Raw genomic sequence first — 19302 nt, 5'->3', positions numbered from 1 at the left:
CTATGGACAAGGATCTTACCCTCTAACTGCCCAGCTGAGGGCTAGGGTAGCGCAAACCCTACGATTTTATAATTGTCTACTTCCCTGCCTCCCCAGTGAGACTCAACATCTTTCGGATCGGAGACTCTGCCCTTGGTGTGGCTGCACCTTGGCCACTTAGTGGCATATCGCGAATGCTCAATCGATGATTGTTCAATTACCGATTTACCTTCTCTGAGAAGTTTTCTCTGATCGACCCTAACTCTTACTCCCAAGTGGCCAGAAGAAACAGTTTTATGCCCGTGTGATGAAGGGACAGGTTTTAGAGTCTCACCAGGTAGGGTTCACACTCAAGCTCCATGACCTACCCGCTGTGTGCCTTACGACATGCCACTTACCTCTCTGAGTCTTGGCTATGTGCAAAACAAGGATGATAAAATCTACTTTGTAGAAAGGCTGTGAAGATAATATCTGGCCTATGTGCCCCTCTGCTGACCATTTACAACCTGCTATTTGTACCTTTATTTGACTACTTATTCTCATTTAGTGCCTCCAACCACCAGCCAGAGGGTGAATTCTTGAGAACAGGTTCTGGGTTAATCGCCTTCATACTCCCAGAGGCCGCTCCAATGCTTCACGAATATTGGACATTCAACAAATGTCTGGAGAAATAAAATCAACCCAAGCTACACTTCTACCTTCCTATGGTTCTGGAAGTCAGCGCTCACTTGGCTTTCAATAAATATTGCTGATGGCTCCATGCAACTTGGTCCACATATGGGATGTGGAATTGCAGGCTTGGCCTCTGTCACTCTAGAAGACGTTTCGCTGAGAAGGAATATTCCAGGGCCTCTCACCGACCTCTCCGCCTGCACTTGGCATCCGCAGAGTGGCTTGTTAAGGGGATACACTCATGGGCACAAGTTCCACAATCTGGTTGTGTAACCGTGAAGCTACAGAGCTGGACGTTCAGTTTTTTCAGCCCCGAGCTTCTTCAATTTGCCCTCGAGAACAAAAATGCTGCCTTCTCGTCGTTGTAGGCTACCAGCGATGGGGCCCGGCACCCCCACCAAGAGCTCACCTTCATTAGAAGTTCCCGGCTGGTCAAATGGTTATTATGGTCTGAGAAGATATCTGAAAGTTCTTCAAACATCAGCATCCGGTCCCTGGGAGAGAGATGAAGAAAATATTCACAAGGAGTCAGTGAAAGGCCCACACCTTTGGCTGTGCTGCCTTCTGTCACCTGTAGCTACAGAGGGACTGGACTCATCTCAGGAGCAGAGAGGAAGCCAATGACTTTTCATGCTGGCTGGGTTTGTTTTTGTTTTTTTTTTTAAAGGTACACATGGTCACCTATGGTAAGGGGGGGTGGTGTTCCTAACCACAAATGTTATAATCATAAATAGAGTTAAATTGGGCCATCAAGTTGTTCAACTGGGACATGTTCTTTAAAAAAAAAAAAAAAATCTGTCTTAGCAATGCCCACACAGAGCCCCGTGGGTTCTGAGAAATCCTGCTGGCCAGCCCCCTCATCTAGGGATGAAGATGCCAGGGTCAGGGATTTGCTGACGTTTCCAACGCTAAGCGCTGAGCACGGCAGGTGTAGAAGCCAAACTTCCTGAGTCACAGGCCAGTGCTCTCAAATTGGAGACCGAGTAGATGGAAGCAGAATGAGCTCTGGTCAGGGGACGGGGTTCAAATCCCGTGTTCAAATCCCAAACACCAGGGCTCTTGGGCCCACTGCTTAACCGTCCTGAGCTTCCATTTTTCTTACCTATACAAGGAACATACTAAGAGTCCCCTTGAGGGACCACTGTGAAGGTCAGCAAGATCATCTACCTAAAGCGCCTACTCTGCCCTGTCCCTTCTGGGGCTCCTGTCCCTCTCCACTGGCCTCAGGCTTTTCTTTTCTCTCCAGCCTCCCAGGGTTACTGAGTGGCGGACTCTGGAGGCAGAGAATTAATGGGGCCGTATCATTCCATAGGCAGCACGTCATGATCACGGGAAAGCCATTACTACCTTGTTTTACCACGAGGGTAATATTATTAGAATAAAGAAAACCAGTAAAGCTATTTATTTGTATTTTGAGAAAAATTATTTAGAACTTAATTATATGTGGGCCTAAATAAAGAGAAATAAACAGACGTCTTCTCTCTGCACTGAAAGTGATTAGCATTAGGGAAAGTGATCACCAAATAAGGCATCCTAACCTGTCCCTGAATTTAGCAATGAAAACTACGGAAAGCTGCTGATATGAAAGCGTCTCCTCATGACCCCTGTGCAGCATCCCTGCTAAAACATGAACCAACCAGCTAAGAAAAGAACCAGACACCCACATGGTACAGAATGAGACTCTGAGGTTTGTTTTGAGGTGGAATCGTTTAAAAAGCCAGCTGGAAGAATGGGACTCATAGGGCGACCAAGAGAGGATCACCTTACGCTGCCATCAGAGGAGGCCGCCTCAAGCACAGCAGGCAGAGCCCCTGAGCAACCCCTGCTTTTTGTTTTTGATCCCATGACCGGGGAGCACCGAGGAGGGGAAGGAGAAGGTCCGTGCTATTGAGGATGAGGGCTCTGTATGCATCTGATTGTCCCCTGGTATGTTACCAAGGTCTATCATCTCATGATTTTATATGCCCCCTCTCTTTCGTCAGATTTAGATGCAAAGGAAAACCAAACAACTAATCTCTCCTTCCCATACAAGGTCAGCTGGATTATTCAAGCTGTTGAAGAGGAGGAAGAACCTGTGGTGATCAAAAAACTTGCATCAGACTGTGGAAAGCCTCTCTGCCGGGTTTTTGCCTGGTAGATAACGGTGTTGTCAGCAGAGCGTGAGCTTTGGAGGCTCCCAGCGGCTGTAGCTTCTGTGGCTCTGTAACACCAGGCATTATGATCAGCCACTTCAGTTTTTGTCTACTGACTCATCAAAGCCTTGTGTAATAAATAATTTTACTTTCCCTGAGTCTCCTTTCTTCTGATTGAGAATAGGAGTCCACTGGTCTGCATTGAGTACTCTGCCACTCGTTTTCAGTATAAATTGAAGAAATTCTGGTGTACCAATCTGAGTCTCTTGAAAATTTGGATAGTGTCGGTCCCTTAGGGCTTAATCACCTCTGAGTGAACCGATGAAACCGAATGCCTCAACCTTCCACTCCTAAAGACTGAAGCCATCAATCCCACAAGGGCAGGCCTGCCTGGGGGGCCAGCTGGCCCCCCTCCTGGCTGAAACAGACTATACCGCACACGTATAGACTGTAAACAGTTTACACATTCTTCCCTGATACAGCCTGACTTCTCGATTAGCTCAAATCCATGTAAGTGGCCTAGTTAGTAGCCATGACACCTTCCCCAGGTTCTAAATCTGTACTGACAGGAAACCAGAGCTGCCTCCTCATTCACCCTTCCCTCCTCTGCAAAAAGTTCTCCGGTCTACAAGGGAAACTCTGGAAATAGGGGAAGGAAGAGAATAAAATAATAAGGACAATAAGTTGTTAATTATTTCAAAGTTTCCACCAAGAAATAGGAAAAACACCATAAAATAAAAACAATATAAAAAAGAAACAATACACAATGAAAACCAATATAAAATGTGGCCAGTTGATAACTTTAGTCAGGTGCCTAGGAAGGAACACTTGGGGGTTTTTAATATCACTCAGGTAGCTTCTAGCACGCTGAGACAGAAGGGAACAGAATTGATTCTAGCCAAACAGCAAGAACTAATGGCCCATCTATGCACACGATCTGACACAGCTCAGGGCTTTAGAATGTGACCGAGAAATAACCAGAAGTAAGAGCAAACTGCTACAACTTCATCATTCCACAGACTTACCCCTCGGAATCTAGACCATAAGCACATCCTTAAAATCCTCCCTGAAGCCAATAACCTCCGCTCGGGCACACTTTGCCTGATGTGCCTTGACGCCTGCGGCAGCCCCACCTCAAAACTTATTAATGATTCCGTGTAACACACGCCCTGCCTGGGACACACAGAGGCTTTCAAATATGTTTCTCTAGTTATATAATATGAGCTTTGAGGGCGAGGACCCGTACCCTTGATACAGCGACCAGTCACCCCAGCCAAAGAAAGCAGAGCAGGACACTTGGGAACTTACTTGGGGACAGCGGCCCAGGTCTTTTTTAACCTATAGATGGAATTGGACTGCAGTGCAGAAATGATGGCCCTCAAGGAGGAAAAATTCTTCAGGATCCTACATTCCTGTGCAGAGAGTGATTAGAACATAAAAGGCATTTAAACATCACGAATACAGTGAGTTGGTGGTTTCCTGTTTTAGAGGTATCACAGCTGCTATGAATTCTTACCACTAAACAGGCAGCTGTATAAATACTGAACATCAGAAAGTGGCTCCTGACTCCCACCCCAGTCACCGAAACACTTTATAGGTTTTGGCAAAGTGTGCTTGCTTTCCTCCCTTTAATATATTTTTCGCGTTGTTGTTACAGTTTTATGGTTTCCAGCTTTCCCAGTAAAAACAACGAATGGAGGGGAGGCTGCAGGGCTGCGCTCGGGAACACAAGCTTGCTTCTGCGGAAAGCACACAGATGCCCTGAAAACACACATGGAAGATCACGATCTCCTTCAGACACACCGAAGGGAGCCAGGCAGCAGCCTCCGTGAGCTCAGACGGTATTGAACATCTCACGGCCAACCCCTGCCCAGAGCAGTGTATACAACTTGGCAATAAAAATTCACCACCAGTTGAACTTTGGCTTTTATGCTCTTTGCCAAGAGGGAATATTTTTATACACATTCATTTGGTTTCAAATTGGCTTGGGCCGCGATCATCAACATTCAGAAACACCTTGGTTCCTTCGGTGTTTCCAAAATAACTTGGGTTTTCAAAAGGAAATTCGCCTTGGCAGCGTTTGGAAACAAAATAGAAAGAGAACAGGAAATATTCTGGATGGCATTTTCTGGGTAAGGAGAGAGAGGCTCTGTGATCCTGAAACCCAAGCTACCGCACGGAGTCTGCATCTGTGGCCTCAGCGGCGGGTGACCAGCAGGGACTGCAGAACAGTAAGGGAGAGAGTCCCAGTCTTGGCAACACGGGGAGAGTGGGCTACGCCCTACGTCAAGAGAGATGTTTCCACGTGCAGGCATTGGGGAGTGTAATCTATCCACGGAGCACCCTGTGCGAGCCCGGGTTTGGCTCTGTGCAGAACGTCGGAAGCAAAAGACCCCGGGGTGGTTGGACATAAAGGCACATTGCTTCGAAGGTCATTTCATGAAGTCATGCTAATCCTGAATAAGAAGGGAAAACAGCCTTCTCCGACTTAGCTTGCCAAAATCTGGCTACTTAAAACTATGCCAAACAAACAAACCAACCTCCAAACATTTTTTTTCTTAGAGTCAGTGCCAAAGTATTTTACAAAAGTCATGCCCACTCTTTTTAAATGTCTCAATGCCCTCCCCTTATGTGAAAAGAAAGTGTGAGCGAGCGGGCAAGAGGGAGAGAAAGCACTCTGAAATACGGTCAGTCTGGAAACCCAAACCCACGGGAACACGGTTCAACAAAGGTTCAGAATCCAAAAGTCATGTTCCAAAAGTCAAGAAACTTGCAATAAATAAAGGAACTCGGGCACAGATACTTCATGCAAATTGTAATAGACATATGGAACACATTATCCAGAAAGAGGCTTCAGTTATGGGTTTAGAGAAGTACAAGAGACATTTGGCCCCATTTCTAGAAAGGGAGGTATCTTCCAGGAGATGCAAAAGTAAAACACAAACACAGCAGCCAAGCCAGTCCAAGAAAATATGATCACATTAGGTCACAAATACTTTCTGTATAAAATTATTATCGTTTTTCCAATATCCTCTCGATAGAAATTAACTGTGATTAATGCAGGAAAAGTAAAATAAATCTTGGCAGGAAACCACCTAAGAGTTTCATTATTTTATTAAATTACTCCACACAATTTCAAGGGACACAACATGATCAGTATTAGGAAACTACGTTGCCAAGAGCAAGGACCCCTGACTTTTAAGCACGTGCTATGGGATTTGGAAGAGACCTCAAATTGTTCAGCTTGTATTTCTTATTATCACATAAATGCACAATTTATATTTAATTTGGACCAAAAGTCATTGTTTGAGCAATACTGTCAAACATACAGATGCTGTATTCTCACTATAGATTTTCTAAGCAGTTGAATGGATTAAAGGATATGGCACTTATGGCAAAAAAATATTTTCTTATCATCTTAAGAAGACAGACATTCCATGCTCTGCTCCACTCTATCAGAACTTCTGTAGCTCTTGAGAAATAGCTCAATTCAGAATAGGAGAAACCTAAGTTGTAAGATACTGTTTTCCTTCTTTTTTCATATACTAAAACATCTGTGGTAACAGACCACCTAAAAATTCAAAATGAGGCAAATTCCATAGCCCTGCTCTTTAATCAAAGATAACAAAAGAGAATGTTAAAGAGAAGGTAGAAGGAGAGACAGAGAAGAGAGAGCGTGCGTGCGTGAAAATTTAAGCATTATGCCCTAAACATGAAGGCTTAATGAAAGAAATACATATTAGCATAGAAAGCAAAATGGGTTTTGGTGGAGGGTTGACCCATATAACCCAGAACACTGACTAATAAGATATTTACATAATACTTGTGTTTCAAAGTCGTTGTTAATTACATAGCTCTTGCTGATGTAACTTCTGCCTACCAAAAAAAAAAAACAAAAAACAAAAAAAACCTTGTCCAATCTTCCAATACCAAAAATTCTATCTAGTATTCAAAGCTAAATCCAAATGTCATCCTATCTGTGAAGCCTTCCTTGATCCCCCGGGCCAGAAGTGAGTTCTCCCTCCTCCACAACCATAGCTTATCTCGTAGGGCCCCATTCCTCTTCTGCCTCGGCTGAGATCATTCCAGGCTATCTTAGCTTCCTTGTTTGACTACGGGCTCCTGTAAGACCACATTAATTATGCTTATCCTAATGATGTCCCCAAAGTACATAAAACTGTAGCTCACGTGCACTTAAGAGCTCATGAAATACCTGGTGACCAAGAGAATACCGTTCACCTCTTCTGGATCATGAAGATACTGATAAGCGAAGGTCATACGGCATGCAAGCAGCTGACCCAAGAGACCAGACTGACACTCAGCAGAATGTAACTCAGGCCTAAATAAACTCTGTCTGTCCGACTTCAGACTGAAGGCCCTCCTGAAAAGCCCCAGATTAATGTGAAACCTGTATATCTCAGTCCTTTGGAAAAGAGATTCAGGATTCTGAGAACACGCCAGCTCTTTCTATCGGTAGAAGATGTCATTCTTCAGGGTTCTGGAAGGATGCTTTAGGTAGGTAATCGTTCTGCATTGAAGAGTAGTCTGTCTGGGGCGTCTGGGTGGCTCAGTGGGTTAAAGCCTCTGCCTTCGGCTCAGGTCATGATCCCAGGGTGCTGGGATTGAGCCCCGCATCGGGCTCTCTGCTCCGCGGAGAGCCTGCTTCCCCCTCTCTCTCTCTGCCTCCCTCTCTGCCTACTTGTGATCTCTGTCAAATAAATAAATAAAATCTTAAAAAAAAAAAAAAAAGAGTAGTCTGTCTGACACTTAGACTCTCAAGTTCTATTTACTGAAAATGGGCAGAACTGACAGTTGGTGAAAATAAGGGGAAAAGCGGTGGTAGTCTTACCCTGGAAACACAGCAATAAGCAGTCTGCTGAGAAGAAGGAAGTGTGCAAGGGACCAATTTTCTTTAAAGAGGAAAAATAAGCTCCTAAGTTAAGAAAGGCAATTTTTCTCCTTACTTTGGAGGGACAGTAACAGCAACAAAAACCCAACAGTCCCCTCGCAAATGGTCATTTGACTGCCTTGCGATCGAACGCATAGACCCCTTTCAACACAGAGATGGCGTAGTCTCCGACATCTACTAAATACAAAGAATATTTTTAAAAAGACAATTACGTGAGCAATGTTAATCCACTTCTCGATGACTTTGGCTCGCTGCTGAGTTTTGAGTTCTTTGCCCCCTAGGATGGTGCTGACAACGCATTTGGTGAGCGTGTTAAACTGAGAGATGGTAGCACGGATCGTAGGAGCCAAATGTTTGTTTTCCTTCTTATCCCGTCGAGACCAAATGCAGCCCAGGCAGTGGTGAGGCACTACTTTCTTGAACAGTTGCTAGAGCAAAAGAGAAACTGACTTTAAGGACCACACAGACATTTCATCTGGCAAAGCACATCGTCTGGGTCATCAGTGAACTGGACAAACCACCTTTTCCCACTTGACTTGCCTCGTTGGGTCTACTTCAATGGACAAAAGTAAATAATTAATATGTTAACTGGTCAGAAAAGCCCACATGTTCCTTCTAAATCTGCTCGACTGCACAAACAGAACACAATGACCGAAAGAGTGTTTTAAATGACAGACCACATTTTGACTTCTCTATTTCAAAAGACAGGTACAAATCTATACTAGCGGTGGAGAGGGTTTTGACCTCAAAATCATATCAAGGGTATGTTCTGGGCACTCACGATCATGAACTGGGCACAATGCATATGGACGCCCAGTGACCACGTGACAAGTGATCCAAAGAAGGACAGTGCATGTGGCATTATCATCAATGCGTGCTACAGGATTTCTAAAATGAAGAATGTACACATGTGAAAGGAAATACCATTCAATGTCACAGAGTAAAAGGAAGAAAGGAAGTGACAGCCTGGTTTCCAGGTCTTTGCCTAAAAGTCATCACCAATGAGGTTTCCTAACTTTCTCTGATGCTGTCAATTGTGGAACAAAATCAAAGCAAATTCGTTGGCCAAATCGGATTCTCATCTGTATGACAATTAGATACAAGGGTTTGTATGAAAGAGAGAACACCAGGATTTACTTTACATAGACTCTCGGATTTGCTTCTGACAGTTTATTTGCATGCTCCCTACATGGAAACTCCATCACGTTCTACGCTGCTTTCTTCAAAGTGGTAAGTGCCGAAGAGCTAAAACCATCATGATAATTTGTAACAGCCCTCTTTTCTTCAACTGATACTTATCAGCTAACATTGCACTAAGACATGTGACCGATGTCATCAACTATGAACGTCTAGCAAACATATTCAAACTTCAAAAGTACGGGAACCACACATAGACATGAACTGCCAGACAGAGCCACATGTGGATTCAGCAAACTTATTTTCTCCTAATTTATACTAGGCCGCTTTACCATCCTTCAAATAAACAGTTCAGATCTTGAAATATTTATGAGTCTGGAGGGAGAGAAATACCCATGGAACAGGGTGGATTTTGTTTCACGAGAATTAGAATTCTTATTTCCCTCTGTGTATCGAGTACCAAGGAGAAAGCACCTTCACCCAGAATTGCAAGTAGAGCTAGGGCCTGAATTATTCAGATGATCGATTCAAGTCACATCTTCACTCTGCATTTACAGGCATGGCCTCTCTCAAGGATCACAAAAGACTTAAATCACATTACCCCACTGGCCTCCCCAGGCCACCAGTACTGTCAGTCCCCACATTTTAAGCAGAAGCCCATCTGGGGCACCGAGAGAACACATACTGCGTCCATATAGGTCAGCTGCTCTGCCACGAGATCTTCTGGGAAGCTCGTGAATTCTGCAGACCCTCCGATGTCCAGTTCCTCTTCCTCTTCCAGGCTGAAGAAGATGGTGCTGGGAAACCCATCTGTTCACAGATGGGAAGAAGAAAAAATTAGTATTTTGGTGCCACTGTTTACGACCTTGTTAGTACAAACTGCACTTCCTTCATTTAGAAAGAAGAGGGCTAATCCTTCAGAAAACCCACAGGGAGAGCTGCTAAGCACAGTGAATCTGAGTGAAATGGAGGTCTGCTTGACCTTTATTAAGTTCAGAGGACTCACATTATGCCTTTGATAAACCAGATTCTTAGGCCCAGGACACAGACAGATTAGGCAGTCTAGAGAAGCAAAGTTGGGCTACATTCTGGGGGTTTCGCTCATCTTGGGCTCTCTCATACCCTCCCCTCAGCTTAAGGACCCATCCAGCCACTTCATAAGTCCCAACTCTGCCATTCATAATCACTGGCCATTCATAACCAGAAGCCTGGAAGGACGGGGCATGAAAGCAGGCCAGGCTATGGGAAGTAGAATGGGCCATGCTGATGTCAGAAATGCTGATGAAGGCCCCAGAATTCTAAGACAGTTGTTAGAATTCTCAAGATGTTTGGAGCAGCTTTCACTCTCCCACCTAAAGTTGAGGATGTGTGAGGTAGAATAGCCTGAAACTAAATTGACCTGAGCCCTATGACCGATAAGATCCACAATTAGCCAATTACACAGGACACAGACTGAAGAACTGAGGAAAAAAAAAATCACTATAATAACTACTGGGATTCCAAACCAAAAGCTGAAGGACTCAGCCCATGGACTAGGAACTCCAGGCTCCATTCTGAAAGACTGTGGAAATGGATGAAGTTGAACCTGAACCCCAGCTTCCCTTTCTTGGAACCTTTCCCAATTCCTGGGTTGTTTTCCAACCTCATCCCCTACCTCATCCCCTTCACACTCCTTATTCTCCTGTCAAATCTGTTCTCAAAAAAAAACAAAAACAAAAAAACAAAAAACCTGGCTGCATTCAGTTTTATCTTGGCAGAAATGTAAAACAGTGTGTTACTACTCCCCCAGGATGTTTACATTTTAAGCTTTTTTTCTTTGTAGAATAAGACTTTGCCGTATCTTGGGTCAAGCTGGGGTGGCCTTTTCTTCTTGGTTTTCCAGGGGGAAAGGGGTGCTGACAGTGACCGTACATCATCCCCCTATCAGAACACCACAGGGGTGCTTGCCAACTCCAGCATCAGGCATGCGATTTAAGGATGCCCCCCCCCACAGTGCCCTCCCCACCATGGGTGAGCTAAAGGTATTGATGCCAATGGGCTTGGGTTATGACTGGAGAAGGCAGGAGGGAGTCGCTGCCCGCCTCTGGATTCTGAAGCACAAACAGGCAAAAGCTAAAGGAGCTAAAACCCTATGACTTCACCACTCTGCCTCCACACAGCTCTGGGGGTACTCTCCGATTCAGCGGAGGAAGAAATTTGAAATCCTAAACAAAGGTTCACAATGGGCCACCCATCCCTCTTGCTAGCTGCTGTCTGCATCCATCCCAGTGGCTCTGGAATGCAGAGGCTGACCCACTTTAGCCAAAGAGGATGTGTGGTAAGGTCAGATCCTCTCATCCACCCAACGAACACTCCCAGTGACCCGTGTGTGTCCGGGATGTGGCTGTGGGTGAAGACTATGTTGTCCTTTCTCTCCGGGGCCGAGGCCACGCCTTCACTGTTTCTGCTTTTGGCTCTCTTCCAGAGGTAAGGAAGTAAAAACTCGGAGCACAATTTTACCATTCGAAAACAAGGCAGGCGAACTTTTGCTTTCACCAGTGTGGAATTGGGCAAAATATGCCCAAAAGAACCAAGCTCCTGAAACCCCCTTTTCACAAACGACCCCTGGACTTAATAAACAGAAAGTTTAGAGCTTTCTTGATTAAAATTTTCCCAACTCAGGAAAAATTCATTTGTGAGCATTGCCTGAAAGCCTTTCCAAAGTCAGGCCTTCTCCCTCTCCCCTGCCTCAGCCAAATGCGCTCTGCCTTCCAGTCGCTGGGTCGGAAACAATGAAGGACTGGTCCCACCGGTTCCCCAATTAGGCCCGGAGCCAGGGGCAGCCCCAGTGGGGAGAGCTGGGCTCTCTCACAGCATTTTCCACTCCGGCTCAAAGACAGGCAGGGAGGCCCTGAAGGGAGCTGAGGTCCGGCAGCTGGAGGAGCGCCCCTGGTATTCCAACATTCCCGGCAGATGAAGTCATCTGAGATACAGAGTACTCGGCAGTCGGCTTCTCATGATGTGACTGCGTGTTCCCCCTGCTCGGATCCCCCAAACGTGAAACAATTCCACAGGTACTGCTGGGAATGGAAGGTTATTTTCTTTGGCACCGGTGCAGCTTCCCTTATCGGTCGTGAGGAACCGCTTCCTTTCCCTCATCGAGGAAATCGGGCGTCACTTCAGGGAAATGCCTGTCAAAAGCTCCAAGTGGGTCAGCCGCCATGGCAACCATCACCCAGCAGGCCAGCGAGAGGAATAAATCATCAGGCTGAAAGCCTGTCCTAACCTCGCTCTGACTTTCTTCAAAGATAATGTCAAGCGGCCCACGACCCGCAGTGGTGGCCCTTCCTTTGTCCTTGAAAACAGGCAGTCAGTTCCTCCAATAGGAAAAAACAGCCACAGAAACTTCCTCTGAGGAGGCCATCAGCGATGCTCAGTGATGGCGATGTCTTCCAGCTTGACAGAGAAACACCTTTTTGGGCCTTTCTGAGCTCTTCTGAGGGCAGGAGCACAAGTGGATTTCATTCTTTGCCTGCTGAATGGGGGTGGCTGTGAGGGGTTCCCATTAATTAGCCAGGGAGCCAGGAGGCAGAGAATAAAAAGCAAAATCAAGTTCAGCGTAGGACATGTTGACAAGAGAAGGTAAAAGATCCTCTTTATGGTATTAGGAGAAACCCAAGGAAATCACTTTGCTTCTCAGAGCCAGTTTCCTCTTCTATAAAAGGAGAGCACCAGACTAGGTGGTCTTGAAAATCTCCTTCTTGGCTCTAAAAGTCTGAGGCTCTGTAATTAGCACTTTGGTAAACTTTAGAATTTTTACCCACCGCCAATTCCCCCAGCAACTCGTCTCTCTGAGACAAACAGAGGTCATTCATCAAGTACAGGGAAAACAGCATGGGGTGCCTGGGTAGCTCAGTTCATTAAATCTCCGACTCTTGGTTTTGGCTCAGGTCGTGATCTCAGGGTCATGACATCGAGCTCCACATCAGGCTATGCGCTCAGTGAGGAGTCTGCTTGAGAGTCTTTCTCCCTCTTCCCTTTCCTCCTGCATTCTCTCTCTCCCTCTCTTTTTCTCTCAAACAACTAAATAAATCTTCAAAAAAAAAAAAAGGATAGAGAGAACCTATCTTCAACATGGAAGCTGCAGAATCCGGATCTAGCTTGTTCTCTGGAACCAAGCAAGTACTCACTGTCAGTTTCCACTTCTTGCTTCTGAAACTGTTCAAGAAGATTTTGTGCTCTTCTCTCTGGATCAGAGCCGGGCATCATCCGTTTGAGATAATCCAGCAGTTTCTGTAAGCAAGGGAAGTGAGGGGGCTCCCGGAAGTCCTCTGCGCACTGGTCAAGCCAGGCCCTCAGGATGGAGGCGATGGCACTGAGAAAGAGAAAGAGAGAGTCACTTCACCCACCTTTGAGCTGTGGGGACTCCAAACAGGGCCTGGATACTGTGGCCTCACCCAGAAACACCCCATGGGACTTGGGGTCAACAGAGAATTCATTGGCAATGTCAATGAAGTTAAAGCACTGAAAAACAAGCTGGTTCCATTTTCATTGTTTTAAGTGGCCTGGTAAGTTCCAAAAAGACAAAGGACCATCAAATTATCAACTTTGGAAAACCCCGCACTGGGTGGGGGTGGGTGGACATGTGGAAGAAGATTTAGTGAGTCCTGAAGGGACTTCAAAGCAATCTGTGAGAGTGAGATTATGTGTTTCCAATTCTGGATTCACTCAAGTCAGTGACCACAAAATCAACTGGACTAAAATTTTAGGAAATGGGTGACAATGGGCCTGAAATCTGTCTACTGACAGGAAGTGCCTACATTGGGAAAAGATAAAAGCAACTTATTTAATTTTACAAAGATTCCCAGGATTTCAGTCTAAGTGCCAAAAAAACATCCTCCTCAAATTATCCTTTTGCTTCTCGAATTACAAGAGGAGACTATGGGAGAAACAGTCCCTATTGGGGGGGGGAGAAAATGTGGAGATGCACAGACCCCATGAAGGTGATTCCCTCTGATGGCTCATTGGGGTCTGTGTCAGGTGAGACAAGGGCCGGGGCACAATGAGCCAGGGCCATTCCCACTCCCCCCTCCACCGTGCTACCAACAACATGGGTATGCTGCCTCTACGTGAGGGGCAGCCCCTCATCCAGGGGAACAAACAGCTGACTGACAAAAAGGATAAAAGTCTTGAGTGCTGTGACTCTACGTTTCATCTTTAAAGAGGATGTGCTGGGCTGTGTATGATGCGAACACAGTACTTTGCCTCTGTGCTGACTAGCCGCCCCCACTGCTAAGGTGAATGCACTGACAATGGCTGCAGGTGACAGGGGCTAGAAATTAATACAGGTGTTACTGACAGTGACAGGACACCTCCTTTTAGCTGAAGAACCTATGTTGGCACCTTTCTAAATGATCACTTAAGTATACTTCAAACAAACTGTTTACTTAGTTAACAAACTATAAAGAGACCACGAGGTGATATTATCCAAGTATGTGGGCCTGCAGGTCGGGCTTTTGCGGGCATGTCTAAATTCCACACGTCCCAATTTCCCACCATGGAGCTTGACGACCATCCAGGCATATGTACAGCTAAAGCCAATTCAACACTCAACTTCTGGAAGTCGAGTGCCAACAGAAGAAAAATAAATTTACTAACTGTCTTCACTGCTATGGATAGTGTCACTTTACTAACGAGGACATGAAGGTGTCTGGAAGCGTAATAGTCACATGTGTACGTTGGAAGCAGGGGACATAAAGCCATCAAATAAATGCTGGAATTTAAAGCCACAGAAATGATTAAAATACGCTCTTAATCTTCAGTCCAGATTAAATAAGAAGCCAAACAAAAGTTTCCCTCCCTTCCAAAAAGTTCGAAGAAATTAATATGGGCTCTGGGATTAAAGGAAAACCTAAGTAAATGAAAACCACTTCTAGTCAGTGGACCTGTGATCCCTGGTTCGCCTGTTGCTTCATCTGTTATGTATCCATGCTTGTGTCCCCTCGCCATTCACCCAGTGAAACCCTCACCACCCTCCCCACAAAAATTGATGGACTTCTACTTTCTGAGAGCCCACACAAAGCGTTCATTATTTCTCTTCACAAAGCATGAGTAACATGAATTAAAGAAGACAACAAAGTGGCATTCTAATCATTTTGATAAGGAAGGAGACTTATTTCTATGAATTCCTTCTCTTCCTGGCTGACAAGCACCGAGCCCGGAACTGGGGTAGCACCGAGCCCGGAACTGGGGTAGCACCGAGCCCGGAACTGGGGTAGGCACGCAGGCGCGCACAGCCGGGAAGGCAGGAAAACCTGATCTCTACCTTCATCACATTGATTCTCACAGACACTTCTGTCCTTCTCAAAAGAAGGGTGAATTGATTTCATGAGAAGAATTACTCATTTAATATTTAATAACTTCAGGGAGAAGATACTCTTCCAATGATACTGATGGAAAAACAGTCATGGAGGGAAGATAATTCGTATCAATCAATAAAACTAAAAAAGAGCCTCCACCTGACAAGACCGGCGATGCGATGACCCTAGTGACTCCTCGGTTTCTTAACTGAAAAGAAAACTGAGGCAGAAGTCCAGAATCACAATTAACAGTCAGACAGGAAAAGATATCAATTCATTGCTTTCTTGGCCTCCCATAATTGTTAGTTTCAAAATTACAAAGCTGATTCTTTATTGCAAAAAAGTAAATATTACAAATATATATAAACTAAAACAGCAAAATACCTACATCTTCTTCATTCTAATCCCATTTCCAGGACTACCTATTAACAGTTTGGAGTATATCCTTCTAGACTTTTCTTTTCTTTTTTAAGATTTTATTTATTTATTTATTTATTTGAGAGAGAGGCAGTGAGAGAGAGCATGAGCGAGGAGAAGGTCAGAGGGAGAAGCAGACTCCCCGTGGAGCTGGGAGCCCGATGTGGGACTCGATCCTGGGACTCCGGGATCATGACCTGAGCCGAAGGCAGTCGTCCAACCAACTGAGCCACCCAGGCATCCCATATCCTTCTAGACTTCTCAATGGATATGTATATATACTTGAATAAATGTACTATGTATTTATAAGCCAACATGGATTTTCTTTTCCCCACTGAATAGGGTGAAACAGTATAAAACACCTCACCATTCACTGCCTCGAGATCTACCTGTTTCCCAGAGTTACATGTACTATTCCACGGCGTGGGCACACCATCATTAATGTTTGCATTCTTCGACTAGCGTGCACATATTCAAGTTATTTTTATGTTCTCACAATCACAAACGATTACAAAATGTGTATCCTTGTTTACATCTCTGAGTACTTCCGTTATTTCTATGGGACACAGTATTTAGAGCTTGGCCTCATGGAAAGTTGCAGCCTGGAAGGGCTGGGGGAGTTCTGAAGAGGAACTCGAGTCCAGATCAGACTTGCCTTTAGGTGCACATTCCGTCCTCCTCAGTCTGATGTTTTTAATAGCTCTGGTAATCTATTCATTCTACCCTTTGTGACAGTGCCCACAGCTTACCCTAAGAGGACTTTGGGAGCTCATTACAGACCCAGACACTGACTTGACTCGAAAAAGCATTTTCACAGAAAAGAAGGAATGAAGGGGAGGGGAGGGGAGGAGGGAGGAAGAAGGAAGAGAAAGAAACTCACAAACAGCACAATACAACATGAGGCAGACCCCTGCCCTCCTATCAGCAGGGTGGTTATCAGCATGCCAGGAAGGGAGGTTTTCTGGAAAGGTCTGGACACGTGCCCAAAGCTCATAGTAGCTTTATGTTTACCAGTCCTGGGAAGAAACTTCCCGTTCTTGAGAGACTATGAAGCAGATAAAATGCGAAACATTTAAGATTTCAAAAAGGAAAGCAACATCACATAATCATGGCAGCCAACAGGACTGCTGGCCAGCGCCTTTCCATCTCACCCCTCGTGGCTCCACCCCTAAGACTAACTTTAGGTCCCAACCAGAATTGATTATTTGGGAAGGGAAGGGAAATCTGGTTTAAAATAATAAATTTACAGAAAAGGTGTGACTGGTAAGCTAGAGAAGTTACTTGGCTCTGCACCAGAACAAGGAAGGAGGCTGAAGGAGAAAAACCAGTTGGGATGGGTCCCAGCTGTGCCGCCTGTGAACAAAGGGAGTTGGCCAGGTCCCTCAACTCCACTGACCCATACCTGGAGGACAGATGCTGTAACACCTACCTGCAGCTCCCTGACACCGTTCAGTGCGTTCACCTGACAGCAGGGCAATACTGACATTTCAAGGTACCTAAAGAGAAATGTGACTGTGGCAGTCTTAAAACTACTAGCCATAATCACAAAAGGAAGGGGCTAAAGGTAAAAGGGCTCAATGAGAATCAGTCAGCACTCACGGACATCATTCAAAGAATCCTCTACCTTTAACAGAAAGGAAGACACGGAATCCACACTGTGGTACAACACATGTGGCCCCAGGCCTGCTGCAAGAAGACAGTCACTGGGAACAGAGCCTGCACTTGTGCACACAAGCACATGTGCGCACACACACACACACACACACACACACAAACACACACCCCACCTAAGGCATCCTCCTTGGGACAGATCAACTCAGGGACCCCAAACTCTAATACAAACTGTAAGACGTGCTTCTTGAATGACCTGTGAAGACTGAAGAAGTGTTTTCTGAGACCAAGCAAAAAGATCATGACTGCGACATAATCTAAACTCAGTAAGGAGGAAAGGCGGTACGTGACCTCCTTTTCTGAAGTCGTCTTTAATCCATTACAGAGCCACACACGCTCAGTCCCAAGGAAGCATGCTGGGTGGGTGGCCAGGGCAGGATCCCAAAATGACAGCCAATGGGACAACCAGGATTGCTTTCTCTACCCCAGGCCACCCTGGCCACTGTCTGCCACCTACCACAACGGTCTCTAAGGGACAGGAGGACATGCTCAGACATCCATGCGTGGAACTGATAGAGACAGTGTCTAAGGCTTCTACTTCTAAGAAAACAGACCCATGGGGAGAATTAATTCACTAATTACACTAATAGTATTCGAGTGTCCTTTGTTTCCATATTCACAAAAACCATGTATATGACAGACATCACAACAGGGATCCCACAGAAGGATTTAGGAAACAATGTTCAGTGAGGTCTTAGGTATAAAAGAGTTACTGGGGTGAAGACTCAGTGGCAACAGCATGAGCAAAGATCCTGAGGTGAGAGAGGGCAGAACAGTTTTAAGGTTTAATTTTTTAACCAAACAGAAATCACACTTAATAATACCTGGTTGGAAAATACAAGACAGATGCCTTCGCTGAGAGGGACAAGGAACCAGTACAGAACTGCGAGCTGCCACGGGGGCCTTGAGCGCAGAGTAACTGGGCTGCCCGAGGTGAGTGTCTAGGCTACCATGATGCTCGAACCACAGATTTTTAAATACATACAGGGATCTGAATGCACAGGTACTAAATCGTATTAAAATCCCATTGTAAAATATTCTACAACTGGTAAAAAGTCTTAATTAGAAATTTTCAAACTATGAAGTCATCTCTCCCATGATGTGTAACCTCCAAGCCAAGAAATAGGACTGTCAGGACAAAAGGAGTAACCCTGTCCATTTAGAGCTCTTATCTCTCCCCAGAAATTGATCTGAGATCATTTTTTTTCAAAGGCAGCAAAATGTTTTTTTCTATGTTAAGATATTCTCCAAAAACTGGATCTTTTCCTACTATAGATAGATGATAAGAAAATCTTTGTGGAGGGTGGGCCTTTGAATCAATGTGGCAGGTGACACTGCCAAGCCCGGAGGGTGGGAGCCAATGCACCTTGCTCTTCAGGGGAAGGAAGCAAAGTGACCTTGACACTGACTCTGAGCTAGATCCCTCCACCTTATTCTCCTAGTCACGGAGGTTTTCCTTTTCAGAGAAGGCTGCCAGAGAGAGGCTGCCTCGGAGACCCTTGGAAAGATGGTTTCCCTGACAAGAAAGAACAAAGGAAGGCAGAGAATCAGTGTCTCATTTTTTCTGAAAAAGCCTGGAGAAGATGGAAACACGACTATCTGCACTTGTCAAGGTCATCTTGCAGTGCTTTCTTTTACATTTTCCATTGTGCATTTTTTGGTGCAGAGGCTGAGCAGGGATTAGAAGGCTGGGAGGAAAAGTGAAAGAGGAATGCTGAGAGGCTCAGGGAAATCGGTGCAGAGAGGACCAGAATCAGAGCAAAGCAGCAGCAGGGACAGGGCACAGAAGCCAGCGACGGGCCAGGATGCAGTGAAAGAGAAAAAGCTCCAAGGTGAGGAGAAGAGGAGGAGGAAGACTATGATAGTGAGGACACAGACACACCAAGTACATATGGGTCGGGAAATGCCCAGAGGAGGAGGAGATGAGCCCGAAACCAATCACCCAACGTCAGCAGCGTTTACACACCTGTCCTTTATTCCCACACTAGATGCGTGGGCCCTGGCAACTGAAGGCAAATTTACAGAAACCGAAGAGAATTCATCGTGC

At 45.4% G+C, this 19302-nt stretch overlaps 1 protein-coding gene across 5 annotated transcripts in view; it reads right to left on the bottom strand.

The window, feature by feature from the left end:
* The window catches only part of RGL1 (ral guanine nucleotide dissociation stimulator like 1), a 255851-nt gene that overhangs the window by 31124 nt on the left and 205425 nt on the right, over positions 1-19302 (bottom strand). For all 5 annotated transcript variants that reach the window (XM_047704124.1, XM_047704126.1, XM_047704123.1 and 2 more), the window contains 5 exons: positions 12999-13183; positions 9515-9639; positions 7905-8120; positions 4092-4195; positions 1061-1145 (listed from right to left, as the gene is read on the bottom strand). In XM_047704124.1, coding sequence (XP_047560080.1) covers positions 1061-1145; positions 4092-4195; positions 7905-8120; positions 9515-9639; positions 12999-13183 — 715 coding nt within the window. The remainder of the gene's footprint in view (positions 1-1060; positions 1146-4091; positions 4196-7904; positions 8121-9514; positions 9640-12998; positions 13184-19302) is intronic.

Source organism: Lutra lutra, chromosome 15 (assembly GCF_902655055.1).
Source record: "Lutra lutra chromosome 15, mLutLut1.2, whole genome shotgun sequence".
Lineage (NCBI taxonomy): Eukaryota > Metazoa > Chordata > Mammalia > Carnivora > Mustelidae > Lutra > Lutra lutra.
This window is presented reverse-complemented; position numbering and strand designations above follow the sequence as displayed.